The sequence below is a fragment of the Marmota monax genome, unplaced genomic scaffold (assembly GCF_021218885.2).
Source record: "Marmota monax isolate L192 unplaced genomic scaffold, Marmota_monax_Labrador192_F-V1.1 WCK01_AAM20220418_F8-fsc00036, whole genome shotgun sequence".
Lineage (NCBI taxonomy): Eukaryota > Metazoa > Chordata > Mammalia > Rodentia > Sciuridae > Marmota > Marmota monax.
This window is the reverse complement of record NW_026694491.1, coordinates 5,654,926-5,677,854: the sequence shown is the minus strand read 5'-3', so window position 1 is coordinate 5,677,854 and position 22,929 is coordinate 5,654,926. Positions and strand designations below refer to the sequence as shown.

At 35.2% G+C, this 22,929-nt stretch overlaps 1 protein-coding gene across 7 annotated transcripts in view; it reads right to left on the bottom strand.

Moving 5' to 3' along the window:
• Positions 1-22,929, bottom strand: part of Cep83 (centrosomal protein 83) — a 121,661-nt gene that overhangs the window by 11,014 nt on the left and 87,718 nt on the right. For 4 of the 7 annotated variants that reach the window (XM_058571300.1, XM_058571299.1, XM_046419308.2 and 1 more), the window contains 3 exons: positions 13,641-13,716; positions 11,207-11,364; positions 9,200-9,329 (listed from right to left, as the gene is read on the bottom strand). In XM_058571300.1, the coding sequence (XP_058427283.1) occupies positions 9,200-9,329; positions 11,207-11,364; positions 13,641-13,716 (364 nt within the window). Of the gene's footprint in view, positions 1-9,195; positions 9,330-11,206; positions 11,365-13,640; positions 13,717-22,929 lie in introns of all 7 variants that reach the window. The other 3 variants (XM_046419312.2, XM_046419311.2, XM_058571301.1) reach the window with 3 other exon arrangements.

The following is a 22,929-nucleotide window of genomic DNA, read 5'->3' as shown; positions in this document are numbered from 1 at the left end:
TTGTGGAACTGGTGTGTTATTGTTTTTACTCTATAGATTTTTAGTGCTCTTGTATGGTTCCATGATCCCTCCTTTGTGGAGAAGGACAATGTTTACAGATCCCAATTTCAACGATACATCACCTATGAACAAATTATTGTTATTAAGACATTTATAGTTAGTCTCAATGTCCAGAAATGTTGGATTCAATTATTATTTAAAATATATCAGAGGTTTCATACTCTGTATGAAAAAGGTATTTTCCCAATACCTTTATTATATTTATCTGTACATAAAAGATGTACAGTTTCTGGTGGCAGACAGAGAACTGGGGGCTGGGCGTAGGATGCTATGGTAAGGGGGAAAGATGTGAGGGCATGGGGTTAATATAACTTAGGAAATTTGGAGGAGAACTCTAATGAAGAGGGTTAGTATCAGGGGAATAGACAGGAGGTAATTTAGGGTAGACAAGTATGTGGGAGGACAGTAGAGTACATAAAAACAAACACATATATGTATTTATAAAATTATAAGAAGTAAAAATAATAAAATTGGGAGGTTGAAAGAGGAAAAAAGGGAGGAAGAAAAAAAGAAAAGAGAAAAAAAGAGAGGGAAAAAGGGGGGAGGCTTATGTAATTCCTCTATATTAGACTCATTTCTCAAAGTTCTATTTCATGCAAAGTCCTTAGTTTCACATATGTTGGGGTTGTGAGGGCCAGAGGACAGAAGGGTAGAGGAGAAAGAAAAAGGATAAAAAGGAAGGGGGAAAAAAAAAAAAAACCTCTTAGAATTCCATTTCTTTCTCCTCTCTTCCAGTAGGTGGAGTTGTCTATTCTAAGCTTGAGTCTCTGCTCTCAGGGTGGTGTAAGTAACCAGTGTGAGAAGACTTGAGCCCCCAGTATCATCCTCCTCTTCTGCCTGGGGCTTCCCTAATCTTCCCTAATCTTGGTCTCTCTGAGTTGCTCCAGGTTTTTAGACCCTTGCTTATCAGGTCTCGACTGCAGGACCTCTTGGCTTGCACCAAGGTGGGCAGCGCCCTGGTCACACTGCGTTCCTGTTCAACGGAGAGCAGTTTTTGTGCTGTACAGTCACTGTGCCAACTTATCGAAGCTGAGGGGAAGGGGAGTTGGAAACCAGGTACCTGTTCAATCGTAGATCCCCAATGATAGCCCTTCCCACCAACAAATGGCAAGAAAGGTTTTCCAAGATGGAGTTGGTCTGTTTCCAGCATTGGGGTGTCTGGTGAGGTGGGGGGAGCTGGGATGTCCTTGTGCTGTGGCTAGAACACAATCAGGTGACCTACGTGGGAGCGGAGAGTAGTCTGGAGTTCTGCAGATCTGCAGAGGTGCTGATTTGCCCAATACCTTTATTATATTTATCTATTTTTTATGCAGCACTGAGGATGAAACCCAGGGCCTCACACAGTAGGTGGGTGCTCTACTGCTGAGCCACAATCCCAGCCCCTAAATGTTAATTTAATTTTATTTTTTTGGTACTGAGGATTGAAACCAGATGCTTTACCACTGAGCTACATCTCCAGTACTTTTTTATTTTGAAACAGGATCTTGTTAACATTGCTGAGACTGGCTTCAAACTTGCAATGCTTCTGCCTCAGCCTACCAAGGTGCTGGGATTACATGTGTGTGCTACTGTATCCCACCTAAATATTATTTTCTGTTAAGTATATAAAGATAACTGATGTTACTTGATCTTGTATCCAACAATTTTAAAAATTCCTATTTTAATACTTTATTGATAGATTTACCTTTTATGCATATACAATCATGTTATTTGTGAGTAACAATTTTAGTTCCTCCTATATAATCATTATATCATTTTTCCCCCACCCTTGCTTCATTACACTAAGTAGGACCTCCAACAAAACAGTGAACAAAATGGTGATAACAGACCTAACTTTTCTTGTTCCTGAACTTGGGTGAATGGAGGAAAGCATTCAATATTTGGTCAATATTAATTAGCAGCAGGATTTTTATAGACACCATTTATCAGAGTGAGAATTACTTTCTATTCTTAATTTGATAAAATTTTTTATACATTAATTTTGTGAAATTACTTTTCCGTATATATATTAAGATGGTCACAATAGTTCTCTTTCTTTTTGTTAGTCTTGAATTACTCTGATCTTACATGTTAAGCCAGTTTTATCTCTGAGACAAACTCTAGAGGTTCATGATTTATCATAATTTAAATGTATAACAGGATTTAATTTTCTAATGTTTAAATTTTTACATCTATGTTTATAAGTTTTCTTATGATTGTATCAGGTCTCAACCTCATAAAATACATGGGGATGTTTTTCCTACTTTTCTATTTTCTGGGAGAATTCTTGTTAAGATTGGTATTATTTCTTCCTTAAATATTTGGAAGAATTTATCAATAAAGCCAAATGAGGTATTTTATTAGTAGAAGATTTTTAATTAAGGGTTCTACCTCTTTCACAGATATAAGACCCCTTGGATTTTCTAATCTTCTCATATTAGGTTTATTACAATGTTCTTCAATGACTGTATTCATCTAAACTGCATAATTAATTAGTATAATTATTTTATAATATGCTTTTGATTTTAATATTTATAACATATGTAGCAGTATCCCCCCTTTCATTAATGATCTTCAGTTGTATTTATCTATCTAATCTATCTCATGGGTTGTTTGATGAGAACCAGTTTTGTTAAGGCTTTATCAGTTTCATCGATTTTTTCAAAAACCAGCCCTTGAATTTTCACTTTCCCACATTTGGTGTTTCTTTCACTGATTTTCTGCTTGTATTTTGAAGATGCTAATGATGACTATGTTAAATCTAAATCTATCCATAGAACTAATAATTCCATTATTGTGTTTTTTTAGTTCTAAACTTGCCTTTATTAAATGTTCTCCTGTTTTCTTTCTTTCTGTTTTGGCACTAGGGATCTAACTCAGGGGCACTTTACCACTAAGCCACATTCCAGCCGCCCCCCCCCCCTTTTTTTTTTTGAGAAAGGGTCTCACCAAGTTGCTGAGGCTGGCCTTGAACTTGTGATCTTCCTGTCTCGGCCTCCCAAGTCACTGGGATTATAGACATGAACCACTGTGCCCCCTGTTTCCCAGTTTTCTGATATAATTCTCAAGCTGTTATTTCTGAGCAAGTGCTACATGGTTAAAGTCTGTATCTAAACACTCCATTACCTGTATTCCCAGTAGGGGTCCATTTATATTGGTTATTCTTTTGGTTTTTGATGTTATTTCCTCACATGCCTGTTTTGTTATTGTTGTTTCTAATTAGCAGACCATTTCTTAGAGCAGTTTTAGGTTACAGAAAAAATAAACAAAGTAGAGAACTTCCATATATTTTCTTCCCCATCCAATTTCCACTATTAACATCTTGAATTGTTGTACATTTGTTAAACTGATGAACCAATACTGATACACTATACTTTGCATTAGGGTTCATTCTTTCTGTTGTATAGGTCTATGGATTTTGTACAATTTCATATTTCCATCATTATAGTATCACACAGCCTTAAAAATTCCAGGGCTCTGTCTATTCGTCCTCTCCTCCACCACTGATCCCCTGTAAGCACTGACTTTTCTGTTATCTCCATAGTTTTGTCATATCCAGAATGTCATAGTTGAAATTGCAGTATGTAGTTTTTTTAGACTAGTTTCTTTATTTAGCAATACATTTAAGTTTCTTCCATGTCTTTGTGTGGTTGATTCTTTTTGGTACTAGGCATTGAACTAAGGGGCACTCAACCACTGAGCCACATCCCCAGCCCTATTTTTAATTTTATTTAGGAAACAGGGTCTCACTGAGTTGCTTAGCACCTCGCTTTTTGCTGAGGCTGGCTTTGAACTTGTGATCTTCCTGCATCAGTTTCCTGAGTTGTTGGGATTTACAGGCATGTGCCACCACACCTGGCTGATTCATTTCTTTTTACTGGTGAATAATGTCACCTTATTTGGATATACCACAGTTTTATCCATCCATTTGCTAAAGGATATATTGGTTATTTCCAAGTACCAACATAAAGCTGTTCTAAATATTTGTGTGTAGTTTTTTTTTTGTGTGTGGACTTAGCTTTTCAATTCATTTGAGTACATACCTTGGAATGGATTGCTAGATCATATGGTAACTTTACAAACAACTATCAAATGTCTTCTAATGTGGCAGTACCAGTTTGCATTCCCACCAGAATCAGAGTTCCTTATGTTCTATATCGTTACCAGTATTTGATATAGTCAATGTTTTGGATTTTGGCTGTTCTAGGTATGTCTGCTTATTTTTTGTAGAGCTGGGAATTATACATTTAAAAAATTGAGGAAATAATTTTTCAAACCTACAATGTTATTTTCCCTTAAAGTAGACTCATTGGTTTTGGGCAGGCAGGCTGTTAGCAGTATAAACTATTAATAAATAATCTAATTATAAGGAATGAGATTATCTGAAGCTTTGCTTTAGTAATTGCAAGGACCCAGTTATTTTCAGATCACCCTTAGTCCAATGACAAATTCTTTCAGGATTCTAACCCAAAACACAAGTGGATTTACCTGATCTCTGCTTTGTGGCTGTTTCTGAACTCCAATTTTTGTTTCCCAAGCCCTATGAAGTTGTCAAAGCTTTGCTCAGCTTCTAGTTGTCTCTTCTGGAACTGACAATTTACCCTAAAGGAAAAGCAACTACAAATGCCATGCTCACTTCTCTAGGTCCCTTACTGCTAGGGATCTTGGCCTCCTAATCTTTCATGGACTTGTTAGCTCTCTGAGACCTTCATGGAGATATTTTTTAAAATACTCTCTCAAATTCTCCTTATTGTCATGGGGTTCATTTGAGCTGCTATAACAAAATGCCTTAGAACTTAGGTAGTTTATAAATAATAGAAATCGATTTCTCCAAGTTCCAAAAGTTGGGAAATCCAAGATCAAGGTGATTCATCACAAGATGGTGCCTTCTCACTCAGTCCTCACATGGTAAAAGGGCAAGACAGTGTTACATACACTCATTAGGGCTCTGTCCTTGTCTTTGTTGATCTAACCACCCCTAAAGATCCATACCTCCTATGACCATCAACTTGAGGGTTAGAATTTCATCAGATGAATAGGGATGGTGGGGCAGGGTTCACAAATATTCAAACCACAGCACATGGAGAAAGCTGATCTACATATTTCCTAGTCTGTCATTTCCAAAAGCATATGCTTTTCTTAGGTATTTTAGTTAAATAGCAGATTTTAAAATTTGTTTTAATTAGCTATACATGACAGCAGAATGCATTTATGTACTTTGAAATGTCATTCACAGTGAGATATAATTTCTCACTTTTCTGAGTGTACATGTATAATCATATTGGTCAGGCAGTCACATATATATGTAAAGTAAAAATGCCTGTTTCATTCTGCTATCTTTCCTATCCCCACATCCCCTTCTCTCCCCTCCCTTCACTTCCCTCTACCTAATCTAAAGTAATGCTATTCTTCCCTAGTTCCCCCTGCCTAATTGTGAATTAGCATCCGCATGTTAGAGAAAACATTCAGCCTTTGGTTTTTTGAGATTGGCTTATTTCACTTAGCATGCTATTCTCTAACTCCATTCATTTACTGGCATAAATAATTTCATTCTTCTTTAAAGCTGAGTAATATTCCATTGAATATATACACCACATTTTCTTTATCCATTCATCTATTGAAGAACACCTAGGTTGGTTGGTTCCATAGTCTAGCTATTGTGAATTGAGCTGCTATAAACATTGACAGAGCTTCATTACTATAGTATGCTGATTTTAAGTCCTTGGGATATAAACCGAGAGTGAGATAGCTGAGTCAAATTGTGGTTCCATTCCCAATTTTCTGAGGTATCTCCATACTGCTTTCCATAGTGGTTGCACCAATTTGCAGTCCCACCAGCAATGTGTTAGTGTACCTTTTTCACCACATCCTCATCAACATTTATTGTTGCCTGTCTTCTTGATGATTGACATTCTGACAGGAATAAGATGAAATTTTAGCATAGTTTTGATTTGCATTTCTCTAATTGCTAGAGACGTTCAATATTTTTTCATATATTTGTTGATCAATTATATTTCTTCTTCTGTGAAGTGTCTGTTCAATTCTTTAGCCCATTTATTGATTAATTGGTTATTAATTATTAATAACCAATAATTAATAATATGATTATTAATTATTGGTTATTATTATTAATTTTTTGGTGTAAAGTTTTTGGAGTTCTTTTTATATCCTAGAGATTAATGCTTTATTGGAGGTGGATGTGGTAAAAATTTTCTCCCAATTTGTAGGCTGTCTCCTCACATTATTGACTGTTTCTTTTGCTGAGAAAAAGCTTTTTAATTTGAATCCATCCCATTTACTGATTCTTGATTTTACTTCTTGAGCTTTAGTAGTCTTGTTAAAACAGTCAGATCCTAGGCCAACATGGTGAAGATTTGGGCCTATTTTTCTTCTATTAGGCACAGGGTCTCTGTTCTAATGCCTAAGTCTTTGATCCACTTTGAGTTGATTTTTGTGCAAGGTGAGAGATAGAGGTTTAATTTCATTTTAATACATATGGATTTCCAGTTTTTCCAGCATCACTTTAGACTATCTTTTCTCTAGTGAATGTTTTTGGCACCTTTGTCTAGTATGACATATCGTATTTATATGGGTTTGTCTCTGTGTCCTCTATTCTGTACCATTGGTCTACATGTCTATTTTTGTGCCAATACCAGGCCATTTTTGTTACTATAAATAGCAGGGGTTTTTTAAAAGTTTTTTTAAAGATGTTGATGGACCTTTATTTTATTCATTTATTTATATGTGGTGCTGAGAACTGAACCCAGTGCCTCACACATGCTAGACAAGCACTCTACCACCAAGCCACAACCCCAGCCCAATAGCAGATATTTTAAAGGTAGAAATGCTTATAATCTCATTACTGTATGATCACATAAATACACAATCTTAAATCTAATTGTATTTCTTCAGTTGATTATTTAAACTGTAGTCGAATAAATAATTTTACTTGCCATCAAATCTTAATCAAGTATATATACATTGAATATACACAGCAAACAGGTAAATTTAATCAGGCCCTATAGTAACTATAGGTAATATACAAAGATAGGGATTTCTGTAAGAAATTCTAGTCTTTAAGTATAAAACCATGACAGAAGCCATTCTAGAGAAGCTAAGACCAGGACTGGGCTTTATTATTCTGTAAAAATATACGGATGTGAATTTACCCAAATGCTGAAGAATGGTGACTAAAAAGCATTGGTGTAAGATTAATATGGCATCATATTATCAACTTATAGTATAGACTCTGAAATTTGCCTCCTGAGACAAATCTGGAGATGAACTTCCAAAAGCCAGGTTCCTAGACTACTGTTAGTAATCTTTTCAATCTCCATTATAAAAGCAAACTATTTACTAATCACTTACTATCTGCCAGGAATTAAGCTCAAATACAATAAAAACAAAAACTCAACATATATTGACTGAAAGAGCCAATGACTACCTTAAAACTTCACCATTATAATAAATTTGTTTTTGTAGACATCCTTATTACCTTGATCTGAATCTAATTCTTCCTCAAACTTGCATGAAAAACTTTGACCTGGGCAAAATGCAGTTCATGCTACATGCCTGCACCCATGAAGCTAAACTTAAGTGGCACACATAGAACTGTGCTGACTAGTCTCACCTTTAATGAACAATCACGAATTTCAAATGTATCCCAGTGCCCCATGGCAATCCTAGTAAATTTCCTTAATCTGATCAGTGTCTGATCTCTTTTAACACTGGATATCACTTTTGCTCCAAAAGAAGTTAATCAAACTAAACCACAATAATTAGCATTTGATTTCTAAGACACTTATCCCTAAAACTTCAACATGAAAGTTTATCTGTGTGTGTAGGGGGAAAACCAGCTCCTATTACTTCTAGAATTTTCTGGCTGAAATTTAGCTTCAGATGTGCCTAGGTTTCACAGTGCAAGGAAGTGTAAGTAGAATTTCTGAGACTGTCACAAGTCATTAAAAAAAGTATTGAAATCCTAACACCCACATGCTTTTCAGTACTTACATGGACAAAAGGCAATAAAAGTGGCATAAAGGATACAAAACATTGGGATTCTTGTAAAATAAAAAATGTTTTTCTAATCTCAATGTTTTACTACTTTTAGCATTATGGAAGGAGAAAATATCAGTAGCTGGGACAGTGAAGTAGTGACTACTCATTTATCACTCCAACTGTCAATCAAATTTGACATTTACCCCAATAACAAAATGATTGCTAGGAACAGTGTCCTGGACTTCCAAATCGGAATATAATGATCTAGTTATTTCCTCTTATTCAAATCTGAACAATTAACTTTTCCAAAAAACACAGCTATTATGATACTAGTACACCTAGGATTATCTTTCTCTCATCTCAGTTATTCTCCTCCTCATAACCAACATTTCTAAAAAGAGAACTTATTAAGTGGAAACATCAAACACACACATGTACATCCACTACCCTGTCCCTCCTCACAGCCAGACTCTGTTAAAAACAACTGCTAAATCACTGCCAATGAGTCACTGTTATTGATGGAAACTGCTACATTCCTTGGGTTTACTGAAGTAGAAAAATGATATAAACCACTGACTTATATGAAAATACCTGGCTACATGATTTTCAGGATACCCTAGACTATTTCCAAAAAAGAAAGCCTTTTAGTTTCTAGAGAAAAGTATGCCTGCAGAGGTAAAATTTTTAAAAGGATCAAAGTGGAAATAGTGTAGCTGTTTTAGAAATTATGAAGAGTCCTAGGCCCTACAACTAGGGCATGAAGATACTTGCCCCTAATTTTTGAGTTGGAAACAAAAAAGGCTTTTAACCACAGAAGCAGTATTATAGATATTAGTTAGGCATAGGTGAAACAAGCCTAATCACATTATAACTTTAAAGGAGAATGAGTTGAATTAAGACTTGTATGGATTGGCCTGGAAGGTTTTATTGATTTAAAAAAATACCATCTCTGTGGGAAAATACCTGTCAGCTCAAACAAAATTCACAAGTAAACCTGCTGGATGGTTTAGATTTTCCCATTTTACCTCTGCAAGGTTGACAGTGAAATGTAATATTTAAATATCAAATTAAACATGTCACTAAAATCTCAGCTTTAATTTTACATTTTACTCTAAAATAGTTGTTTTACTCTATAGAAATCATTTTAATAAGAACCACCTGCCTTCTTCTGAGCAATGGCAGCACGCTGTAGTTTCTCTTTAGCTTGATTATACTTTTCTTCTCTGTCTGTGATACGTGCATGAAGCTTATGCTTTTCTTCCAACCACAGTATTTGTTTTTCTTCCAATGTCCTGTCAGAAAAATAAATGTATGCAAAAACATGGAAGTTAATATAAATGCTTAAGGTTAAATAGGTATTACCTGCCTGATGATATCCCTACTTTTCTAACTACAGGCACTACTATTTGGTCACACATTTGCTAACATTAACATCACAGAGCATTTCTTACAAATCAGTCACTGTACTTCTAATTAAGTACTTGTCATGTCTTTTTTATATATGAGGAACTAGGTTTACAGTAGGTGATTAACTGATGTAAGAACTCATATCTAATTAATGGCAGGACAAATGCCTGATAACCAGGTCTAAACTACAAAGACCACCAAGTAATAAAAATTGGACCTAATAAAGCTTGTAAAAATCAGCCTAGAGCTGGTCACACTGGCACACGCCTGTAATCCCAGCAGGTTGGGAAGCTGAGACAGGAGGATCCTGGGTTCAAAGCCAGCCTCAGCAATAGCAAGGCACTAAGCAACTCAATGAGACCCTTTCTCTAATAAAATACAAAATCGGCTGGGGATGTGGCTCAGTAGTTGAGTGTCCCGAAGTTCAATCCCCAGTACCAAAAAAATCAGCCTGGAATCAAGTCTTTGTGTGGTGTGTTTTCTGGATACAGTAAAATTCAAACCAATGATAGTTTAAGGTAACATAATTAAAATTTGTACTCCTAAAGCTATTCTTTATCCTTTATATGATTTTTAATATCCTTTTATAAGTAATACAAATAAGAAATAATAAACCATGATAAGTAAGATTACTTGTCTAAGGTCATACAGATTTTAAGTATGCTAGTCAGGACTAAAATTATACTCTATTCATCTGTAGTCCAGTTATTTTCTTCTACAACTGTCCTATGAATAACACCCAGAAAACAACAATAAATTACTTAAATTTGCTAGTTATGCTTCTCATTAGGGTTCTTAAGCTCATTACAAACACTTAAGAATTTCAAAACACCAATTTCTATTTTTTTTTTTTTGAAAAATAAAAGAAAAATAGACCCTCAGGAATGTTATAACACATATGGACATGCACCTTTCTTACTTCCTTTTCCTGAAATTCAACCTGATATATGAAACCTTGGATGAGCCTTAAAATATGAAAGAACAGAAAAACTGAAGGAAAATAGAAGCTTTACTTGGTAAGACTGACTTTAGAAGAACAAATCTGAAAAAAAAATAATGTTTTATAGATAGAAATAAACATCTATAATAACATGTTTTTGTTATAAAGACAAAGCAAATACAAAGTACTATAATATTTTATCCTACTGACCTACCTACTCACTCATTACTTTCATGGGGATCAAACCTAGGGACTTGTGCATGCTGGGTATGTGCGCTACCACTGAGTCACATTCCCCAGGTCTATTCTACCACATATTAAAATGTTCCAAAGAACATAAAGTCTTGAATACAACCAAAATAATTTTCCCCTGTCTACTACACTACTATTAACAAATTTCAAGGTCAAAAAATATAAACAAATAAATTAGCTTTTCAGAGGGAAAATCCAAAACTAGTTCTAATACTAAGAAGTTTTGAGAACACACAAAAATAGCAACCCCACAATCAACTCATCTGTTCTTTGGTTATTTAACTGTTTTGGTTTGCTCAAAAAATAAGAGGATCATTTCTTTCAAGAGTTTTCAGAATACTGTGCTCAGGAAAGATTTTAAAATTTTCTTCTAAATAATTAAAAAAATCTATAAAGCTCAATTTACAGAGTATGTTACCTAAGACAAATGTACACTACCAAAAGGTACTTATAACTAAATACAAACACATTCAACATTGGAATTAATTATCACTGAAATAACTATGTATTATATGCCAAAAAGAAAAAAATAGTTTGTACATTAAAAAAAAAAAAAAGAGCAAACTCTACTTTTCAACTTCTACTTGCACTTTTTCAGCTTGGCTTCTTAAATTTCGGCATTCTTGTTTTAATCTCTCCACCATTTCCTTCAGCATTTGGTTTGAATTCAGCAAGTCATTCTCTGACTGTGCCAGTGAGGTCACCTGGATCTGCAAGCTACTGATTTGCTTAAAAGAAAACAAAAAAGTGAAACACATGGCCACTAAGCAAATGCAGTAAGGTCTGAAAAGTGGAGGATACTAAGCATTTCACCATCACAAATGTCCCACCCAGCTGGTATGCCGTCAAAGATGCCCCTTAAATGAAATAATAAATAGCAGCAGTTAGGATAATTTCTTACTATAATTAGAGACTACCACTAACCATATATTCCCTAGTCACTGAGTTCCTCATTTTGTTCCCACAATAAACAAAGCACAAGTTGGAAGAAGGGTTAGCAAGAAGAACAAGGAAAAAAGAGAATGTAAAGTCTCCTTTGACTCTAGTTTTTCCCTAGCCTTCTAGGAAAAGAACCAACTTTAAAAACAAGTCAACTGGGCTGGGATTGTGGCTCAGCAGTAGAGCGCTCGCCTAGCAGGGGCTGGACCTGGGTTCAATCCTCAGCACCACATAAAAATAAAGGCATTAAAGGCATTGTGTTGTGTCCATCTATACCTAAAAATAAAAATTTAAAAAACAAAACAAACAAACAAACAAAAAAACAAGTCAACTGGGAAACTAGTTGTTCCCCCTTCCCACATACTACCCTTGTAGGAGGCTTGCTCTCCGAGCAGTCAAGAATTGTTGAGTAAACATAGGAAGGGTTGTTCTCACCTTGTTTTAAAATGATTTCCAATTATTCTACATGCCCAGTGTTAAGCAGAAGGAAGATCTGAGAAATCTAATGAATGGTTAGGGATTCCTTGGCCTCTAGAGCCACATTTCAAATCACATAATGTCACCCAAGGCCTTTATTCCATCCTAATTTACCTTCACCTGGGAATATTTTTTCCTCAAGAAAAGTGGATAATGACATAACAAACAGGCTAGAAAAACTCAAACTGCTTCTAAGTTATATTTAATAGTTTTCACTTGGGATAGTTATATCTATCCACATGCCATTTTGCCAATAAAATAAAGAAATTCTCATTTTTCTTTTTTTTCCCATTTACCTCTCTTAGCCATTCTCTGAGATACTTTAGAGCAAATAATCAAGAGACAGGGATCAAAAGAACCCATCCTGAGATTTAAGAGTTAAAAGAAATAAGATTCTTTTTATGCAATAAATTAAATGGGTAACAATCCTATTACTTTCCAATGGCAGCAAAGTCAAGTAAGATAGGATTATGTATGTCCATAGAGCAATTTGTTAGCAGAATAAAGTAAAATGGTATGTCTCAGATTATATTCTGGAATGAATACCTTCATGTGGAACTTTTTACTTTTTTAACAGGAGTGGCAAACATTACATCTATGTCATAGTTACATGAATAAGCAAACTTCAAAGAACTTAATACCTCCATATATTGTAGGATGACAGAAACCCCAATGCCAAGGATACTACATAACTTCTCTCTTGGAGAATCAAACGTTATGCCCTCCAAGTTGAGGCTCAGAAGCTGTAACTGCACATGCAAAGCAGTACCAGCTAATAGGCAAGATAAACCTTAAAAGTAGAATACTCACTATTTCATAATCAGTAGGAAAAAGTTTTTTTTAACAAAAAATAAAATGGAATTTGGAAGAGAATACTCTCCCATGTTTTGCCCAACCATATATAATCTTTTTCCTGAACCCAAATAAATTTAATTAAAATACACATTTCTTTCCATATAAATACGACTTATATTTCATAGGGAAATAGCAAGAAGTACTTTATGGATTAAATACAAAGTTACAAACCAATTATTCAATTAACTTAAAAATGAATAATCTTTCTAAGCAATTTTTAAAATTCCAGATATCAAAATAATGTCTTCCTGATTTTTAAAAGAATTGTTATGAGCTACAGCACGCAAATATATAAAAAAAACCCAGCAGTCAGAAAATAAGCTTATTCAATTACAACAGAGAAGCTGAAACACTTTATCTTTACACATCAACATCAATATTGTGGACTGTGCTAATTAGATTATCATAAATGTGATATGCAAAATTCCAATAATTATGCAAAACAACAACTTAAAGAAGCACCTAAAAAAAAAAAAAAAAAAGCAAGCAAGGCATGGAGTAGGGGTGGGGCACACTCCTGTAATCCCAGAGACTTGCAGGAGAACTACAAATTTGAGGGAAGTCTCAGCAACTTAGTGAGACCCTCAACAAATTAGTGATGCCTTGTCTCAAAATAAAAAATAAAAAGAATTAGGGATGTAACTCAGTGGTAAGAGCACCCTTGGATTTAATTTCTAGTACCATAACAAAATAAATCAATAAATAAAAGCAAAATGTTTACTACAAATCATACCTGTTTCAGATCAGAATTTTCACTTTTTTCTTTCTCTGCATTTTCAATATTCACAATTTGTTGTTGAAGTTTTAACCTAAAAACCACAACCCATCAAAAGATATTACACATCCACACACAGTTTATTATTTCACTGAATTAGACAATAAATTATATCGAATGCCTGTTTGATACCAGGTATTGTGTTATGCAAAGTGGTAGATCCAAAGCCAGGGAGGTAGCACACACCTATAATCCCAGCAGCTAAGAGGCTGAGGCAAGAGGCTCCTGAGTTCAAAGCCAGCCTCAGCAATTTACTGAGGCCCCGAGCAATTCAGCGAGACCCTGTCCCTAATTAAAATATATATGTTTAAAAAAGGATGGGGATGTAGCTCAGTGGTTAAGCACCCCTGGATTCAATCCCTGATACCAAAAAATAAAAAATAAAAAACAAAAGTAATAGATTCAATCATAGATTCCAGGCAGCTAGGCAGTGTTTACATATTACTAAAATTTAAACACAGATTACTTCTTTTGCAGTGGAAAACTATGAGTATAGTAAGGATGAGATATCAAGTTTGTCCAAAGGTACCAGGGAATACTACAAGGAGACAAAATCTGATTAGTAAGATTTTAATAAACATAGAGAACAGCCTGAACAACTGGCCTTCAGTGGAAAAGTGTAGAATGTGTTGTCAAGTCATCAGAAAAAAGTAGTTCAGTTTAGGAAAAGCTACCTCAGATCCATACAACTTAAAAGTTCTATAATTTATCAATGCTATCAGAAACACTGCTACTTTATTCCAGGGCTAACAGATTTAAAAGAAAATTATCTAATGAAGATCACCATACTGAATTCTACAAAATATCTAATGAGTTTTTTATCCAAAACAAATGGACATTTGAAGAGGACCAATACTGCATTCTCTTCTAAACAAATGATACATGCTCAATCATAACCTTCTGGTGACCAAATGACCAATGTTGTAGAGAAAACTTTATGCTAATTAGGTTTGGTAGGCTGGGCCCCTCAACCTTCTCCTTTTAAAAATTCCTTTCAAATATAATTCATTTGGCCGTAGTCATTTATAACTTAACTTTAGCAGCACATCTGATCTGCCCAATCAGAATTGGGACCATAACACCCTTTAGAGTCTACTGGTAGCTGGGCACTACCTAGTGGCTCTGGAGGGTGAGGACCTAAGAAAACTTAATGAGACTCTGTCTCAAAATTTAAAAATAAATAAATAAATAAATTAATTAATTAATAAGAAGGGCTTGGGATGCGGCTCAGTGGTTAAGCACCCCTGGATTCAATTCCTGATACAAAAAAAAAAAAAAAGAAAAAAGAAAAAAGCCTAGGGCTATGCATTGAATACAGTATGATTTCAATATCTGCTAAAAGACTACATGAATCAACTCAAATCCTGAATTAGTAAGACAGATAGAACATGAAAGAATCTTGAAAATATGACCAACTACTTTTGATATATTTACATATAAATGCCCAAAACGAGTCTAAAGAGATGGTTAGTCCTGCTCTTCCTCTTGTTCCTTTTTTTTTAAGAGAGAGAGAGATAGAGAGAGAGAGAGAGAGAGAATTTTTTTTTAATATTTATTTTTTAATTTTCGGCGGATACAACATCTTTGTTTGTATGTGGTGCTGAGGATCGAACCTGGGCCGCACGCATGCCAGGCGAGCGCGCTACCGATTGAGCCACATCCCCAGCCCCTCTTGTTCCTTTGTCAGTACCAATAACCTTCTTATTTCATAATTCTAGCTATGCTATTGTTCTCAAACTTTGGGGGCATTTCCTCATTAAATATTCCTGAATGTTATTAACAAGGTGCTTTAAGGTTACTGAGTTTATAAGAGTTATTTTCTACAAAATCATGATGAAGACAGAAGACTGTTGAGTCCAGGTCAAGAATTTGGATATATCTGGTCAATCAACAAGAAATAAAACTCAGGTAAGGGATCAGTTAGGGCTGTTTAAAAGAGATGCAATTATAACCAGTCCTTGAAAGCAAAGTAACAGTCTTCAAATGGAGAAATTAAAGATAAAATAAAGATGAAGAGGAGTAAATGATGGAGCAAGACCTCAAAGAAAACAATGGAAATGGATTAATGAAATGGCTCACTTGGAAGTAAAGGGGAAAGAATATTTTTAGTATAATGGAAAGGGAAGTGAGAATAAAAAGAGATAAAGATATTGAAATTCTAAGGTAGCAAGAAGGTGAAAGAATTCATATCTAATAGCCTTTGCTTATATACAAATGGGAACACAATTGAGCTGTAGTTTCTAAACTAAAAGGAGGCAAGAGAGCCAGATTAATAAACTGAATGGAAAAAAAAAAAAAAAGCATGAGGACTACCTGTTTCAGTATCTTCAGTGAGAATGAACTGGGAAAGAGAAAGATATTTATGCCTTTGAAGTAAATGGTTCTAGTAGATAAACAAACATAAAATAGAGTAAACTTAAAGAATGCTAGCATGAAGCTATGAAAAACTGTAAGTCTAAGGGTTGAATAGCCCAACAAAACAAATGTGCAGACACTAAGAAAGATGGCAAGATAGAAAAATAGAGAAAAGTTGAGACAGATAGCAAAGACCTCAGAGATTATTGAGGAATATCCAGTAGATCAGTAAACGGCAAAGAAAAAAGACAGGGACAACCTAGAAGCAACAAATATCAAAAGAAAAACATTTTAACCATGGTTAGTCAAATAATCATCTGAAAGCAAGAGTAAGGTTTATAAATGCTGATGTCCCTTGTAGTTCTTTGTTGCACGAAGAAAAGTAATTTCTACTTAAAAGGGATTCTGGGTTACATGCCATTAGGAGAAAATCAGATTCAGTGAGGTTTCATTAAAAAAAAAAAGTTGAATCACAAAACATTTCTTGATAGCACAATAAGGATTCTGAAGGCTACAACAGAGGCTGCTATTAAAGGAGAGCTTCTACTGAGGAAGTGGTGGGGAGAAATCAGAAAATAAAGGATGAGTAGTTTGGGGAGTAAGAAATGATAAGGTATGTACACTGTACTTTAAAAATAATTATGGAAAAGAAATAGGAGGTAGAATGGAGGGCCAAATTAAAAGAGAATAAATCTATGGGAGATTTTACCTAGAAACTTTGGAATAGGATGGAACTATTTCAAGCTCCTTCAAAGTATAGTCAACTGTGATAATCCTGGCATGCAGCTGATAGTGCTTTTTCACCATTCAACAGATATTTAATGAGAGCCTATGAATGCTGAGCCCAGTTTTAAGTGTTATAGATTCATTGGTAAATAACAAAGATAGAATCCCTACCCTTAACAGTCCAACAATGCTGTCTGATAAAGCTTTCTGCAATGGTGGAAATGTTCTATAATCTGCACTTTTCAATATGACACTAACTACGTATTTCTATAGTACATTTTAAATGTAGCTAGCATGACTAAGGAAGTTAATTTTTAATCTCTTAAAATTTTAATTAACTTAAATTTAAATAATTATATGTGCCTAGCGATACCCTATTATCACCATCTATCCTAGCTGACGACCTAATGCTGGGTTCACAAAAATCTGACTATTCCAATAACTTAAGAAAACGACAAAGAAAGCGCGTAAACAAACAGAAGTACCTTTTCAAAATCCGAGACAGCTCTCCAACCTTAAGGGTCCATGGAAAGAGAGCTAGCCACTGGAATTCTTTATTCTTATATGGGGGACACACAAGGGGAGGTTCCATGGAACATTCTATCCCAAAAAAGGCAAAGGGGTAGGATTACAAAGGAACAGGTGAGAGTATCTCAACCCCAGCAGGTGACTCTTACTCTTGGAACCATGCCTTGTTATCCGAGCTGGGGTAACACCCAAGTTACTACAACCTGGCACTACCATGCCAGACTGAGGACAATAATTGTTCAGAACCTGGTGCATCAGGGCTTAAATAGGCGTCTGCATCCAGGGCAGCTCCCGGTATCCTATTGAGCAGTGAAGGCTCTAGTGTAACATCTTGCCTTTATTTGATGCTAGTCTCCATTATCAAGGGGAAACAACACAATATGGCAAGGGAGAGAAGTCATATTTGTAATAATCTATTGTCACAGATTCCTAGATCAAGTCTCTTAAGAATGGCAGTTGCCTTCTTCTAACAATCTTCTGAAAATAAGTTTCCTGCTTGTAAGCACTGGAAACTGGCTATTATTTCCAAAAAAAAAAAAAAAGAGAGACCGTCTTAGAAAAACAGGAGCCCACTGAATCAAAACAAAACAAGAGTACCATAAGCAGAATACAGTAATGGATAGGAATCACTGGCACATATGTGCAACATGAATCACCTGGTCCTTCATATGCTATCACATAGCTACTTCTATCATTTATTTTATAGTTCAAATTTTAGGAGAAAACTTGTCTAGATGGCCAACTGTAAGTCTCCTGCTCCCTATTTAAATGACATACAACAAAATCCTCATCAAGATAGTGTAGAAATAGGAGGACATATTAAATGATTTTTTTTTAAAGAAAGGGGGCAAATAAATATCCACTATAGGCAGAAAAAAAATTCAAACTGATGAAATAAAAATGTTTAAAAAATTCTTAAGAAAAATTAGAATGCCTCAAATGAAATAGTGTGTGCTGGCTTTAAGTCATACAAAAGGTAAATTAAGAGGCATTTTCTACAGGATTTCTTAAATGATCAAGTTCTCTTTCCCTTGGATGATTATTGCTATTATTTCCCCTAAACACCTCCTCTCTACTTCTGATATCAAACTGCAAATCACCTACTGCCTCCTCCCCACCACCACAAACAGGCATATAATCTGGCTGAGCCAGGGTGCCTGATTCCCTTTGTCACAGTGATAGGTTACTTGAGTTGATTAAGTGTTATGGTTTGGGTCTGGAATGCCCTCCAAGACTCCTGTATTGGAAGCATGGTCCCCAATACAACAAGTGTCAAATGGGATGGAGACTGCTGATTAGGTCAGAGCCCTCAAGATCCAATATCCATCAAGTATCACTGATAGCTGGATGTACTATTGGGAAGTGGGTCCTAGTTAGAGGAAGTAGGTCCAAGTAGGTTTATCTTCTCCCAGGCCTCTTAGATGTTATCTCTCTCCCCTTTCCAGCTGCCATGAACTGAGCAGCTTTCCTCCACTATGCCTTTCAGCCATGATCTTTTTCCTCACATCCAGTGGAGTTGGACGATGGACTACAACCATGAACCAAAATAAAATTACCATCCTCTAAGTTGTTTCTGTCGGGTATTTTGGTCACAACGAAGCAAAGCTAACAAAGCAAGTAATAATGTGTTCTTTGGTCTCAATATACTGTCTTAGCCTCACAAGGAAATAGTAGGAAAAAAGCACACATCAGAGACAGACAAATAGAAGAAAGGAGGAGAAGGAAGAAGAAGGGAAGAAGGCACTCTGGTCACATTTGAGTTCCAGATCCAAGTGTCCAAAAGAACAGCACAATTCCTGTCCTTTCTACAATCTATGTCAGCCAATAAAGTCCCTTTATTTGCTTACATTAGTTGGAGTAGGATTGTTACCATTACCAAAATTTGACTTCATACTTTGTTAATATTTAAATTGTTATAATTTTTGCATTGTTATTTTATAGGTAAATTTACAAACTTCACAAAATGAAAAAAAAGTACAGTGAAGCATCCTTATGAAATACAAAATATTTTTGTAAAAATAAATTTATTATTTTTATAATAAATTATTATAATAGGCTAATGGTGAAGAAACCACTTAGGTAAACAAAAGACTAGTATATAACTAATATGTTAATCATTGCTTTAGAATATCTACTTATCATAGATATCGTTAATTATGAGTAAAAGGATACTCCTGCTTCATATTATTTATACTTTTCATTTCCTTAGCAAGATCTTTGGTTCACAGTCTCTGACCAATCAGACTCCAAGTGATACAATTATGATTAATACTTTGGCACTAGAAATTGAACCCAGGTGTGCTTTTCCACTGAGCCACACCCCCAGTCCTTTTTATTTTTAGACAGGGTCTTGCTAAGTAGATGAGGTCTTGCTAAATTTCTGAGGCTAGCCTTAAACCTGCAATCCTCCTGCCTCCCCCTCCAAATTGCTGGGATTACAGGTGTGCACCACCATGCCCAGCTATTATGATTATTTTAATGAATGATTTATAAATAATCAAATCAGAACTACTATGGAAGAAACACCATGATTGTAGAATTTTTTAATTTTTAAACTCAGGCAAATCTTGTAAATTACTACTGCTAGATTTTATATTGGTTACTATGTCCTTATGTTGGGGATCATTTACATATTATATGTATAAATGATCTGTAGAAAATTAAAAGGAATCAAAGATAAATTATCAAAGTGACTAACAGAAAATACCATATTAAAGAAAAGTTAAGGAATGAAAGCTGTTTTACATATACATATATTTTGGCCAAGGGGCAATACTGGGGATCGAACCCAAGGTCTCGCACGTTAGGCAAGCACCTTGTCACTTAGCTATATATCTCCAGGCCTTTGTTTATTTTAAACTGTCTCCCTAAATTTTCCAGTTGGCATCAAACTTGCAATTCTCCTATGTCAGTTTCTCAAGTGGTTAGGATTATACTTGTTCACTACCACACCCAGCTACATTTTTAAAAGCCAAAAAAACAAAAGAATAAAGTCCACTATTGTTTTCAAGCAATGACAAAATGCTGAACATTATATCACTATAGCAACAGAAATGCAAAGCAGAAGAAACAGAAATGATTCTAAATGGCCAAATTGTGCAACCATGATGAGGTAAAATATTAGAGTGGGGTTCTTGGGGAGGGTGGAAATTTAAAAACGATCTGTCCTAAATAGTTAAATAATATACCTATCTAAAAGTGAAGGGGTAGGCAAGATTAACTCTCAAATCCATTACAGATTTATGATTCTAGAATGGAAGCCAACAACGATTCGCATTAAACCCAACATAAGTAATAGATACACCACTGCCTGAAGCGGTTCTTTCTTAAGTAATGTGGATCAAGAAATTTGCCTCAAAATATAACCAACAACTTAATAAGTATGATTTTAAAAAATCACTTAATAGGGACAATGGCCAGCATCTCATTGGGGAGTTCTTCCTGCCAGGGAGAATGGAAGCCACCTTAAAACTTAAGTCTCAAATAATTAGTGAATAACAAAACACAAATATTCAGAAATACATTTACAAATTTGAAGCCTCTGATAGATCTAATCCATATGGTCTCTGTATCTAAACAAAGAAAATATGGCTCTGGTGGTTTATTTAAGGGGGGTACAGGAAAGGCAGGAATAAGGTTTCAAGGGCAGAGTCATGCTTGATGTCTACTAGTCAGCAGGTTGATTGTCATCTTCTCAGGTCACACTCAAGTACTAGGTGGGATCTTTGGCCGAGTTTGAGAGGGAAGTTCACTTGCATCAGGTGGTCAATCCCTGTGGCGGGTGTCACGGGAAGTTCCCAATTCCAGACTTATCCCCTTTTGAGGCTACTATGCACAACACAGTCCATATACAGCCCATGGATGGCTCATGACAGTTACTCTAATTTATATAATTAGCAAAGTCATTAAGATTTTAGAATTAAAAGATAAAGAGAAGGTACTAAAAATAAGGACAGATGCTCTAGCTCTATTATCCATTTATTTTACAAAAATAATTCAGAAAAGATAGGAAAACAAATAAAGTCATACAGAACCACCCCTTAGCATAAATGGAAGACAGAAAATGCCCAAATTTCAAAACAACTATATAAGTAAAAATGCAGGGGGTTGTAAGGGATATCAAATCCCAACAAGTGTTCACTGCATATAAATGGTCTTAACTCACCCATTAAAATAAAAAAAAATCTCCCATTTGGCTCACAAAGCAAGACCAGACTATATGCTATATAGAAAATACATATTTAAAAAACAAAATGATTCAGAAAATTTAGAAACAGAGGACAAAGTTATACCAAGCAAATGGAAATAATAACAGTTGGTTCCTGTTATTACAATGATTTGAACTTAGAATTTTTCAATTTCACAATGGTGTGAAAGCTATATGCAATCTGTAGAACCTGTACTTTAAATTTTGAATTTTGATCTTTTCCCAGCCTAGCAATATATAATGAAAGATACTTTCTCACAATGTTTGCTCAGGGGCAGCAAGCTATAGGTCCTAGTTTGCCATGGGATCACAAGGGTAAACAAACTAATACTTTGCAGTGTATGGTTATTAGGTATATATATTTTTAGATATTTATTTTTTAGTTGTAGGTGGACACAATATCTTCCTTTAATTTTGATGTGGTGCTGAAGATCAAACCCAGTGCCTCACGTGTGCTAGGTGAGCACTCTACTACTAAGCCACAACCCCAGCCCTGTTATTAGGTATATTAAAGACATTTTCAACTTATCTGTCAGGATGTAACATAACCTACTATACTCTTTCTTTCCATATGCTATGTAACACTCATAAAAATTGATCATATACTATAGCAATAAGACTATAGTATATGATCAAGGCAAGTGAAATGCTCAGAGTATGAAATTTGAGATACTCTGACACTGTTAACAGAATCCTGTACCAGAGGCCTGACTCTAGTAATACCAGCAAATGAGATCCAGCCACTTGCACCAAAAACCACACTGAAAGAGCAATGGCAAGTGCAAGAAAGGAGCTTTAATCATTATAGCTATACCAGGAAGACAAGGAGACCTACTTCCTTACCTCTGTCTACAGTGTTACTGACATAAGCTTCCAATTATACAGACAAGGGGGTCCAGATATAGGAACAGTCAAACAGTCTTCATCAAACTGTGGTTAATCGTTATCTCAGGACTCAGAAAAGGGGACCCTGCTCATAATAGATAAGAAAGCTGCTATTGCCCCAAGGGATAGTTTATACTCATATAAGATGTTTACGTATTAGACATGTTGTTCCTGGAATCCAAGGTGACTCAGAGCAAAACAGATAAATGCAAAATGGAGGCAGAAGTGTCAAGTTTTTTATCCTGCTTTTAATAACCCACCAGACACTGGAAGGTCCCAGTGGAAAATATAAGTCCTTGTTACCTGGATCCTTTAAGTGTAACACTGGAACACGGAAGTGAATGACTCCTTAAATTTTACATCCTGGGCTATTCATTTTGTCTTATCCTAGTTGTGGTCTTGATATATTATACCATAAAGAAAACATTACTTTAATATCTGCTAAATTGTGATTTTCCTATTTTCATCATTCTTTCTACATTTATTAGTTGGAATTTGAAAGGAAGAGCTTCTCCCTTCTCCTCTAAATATTATATCTATACTAGT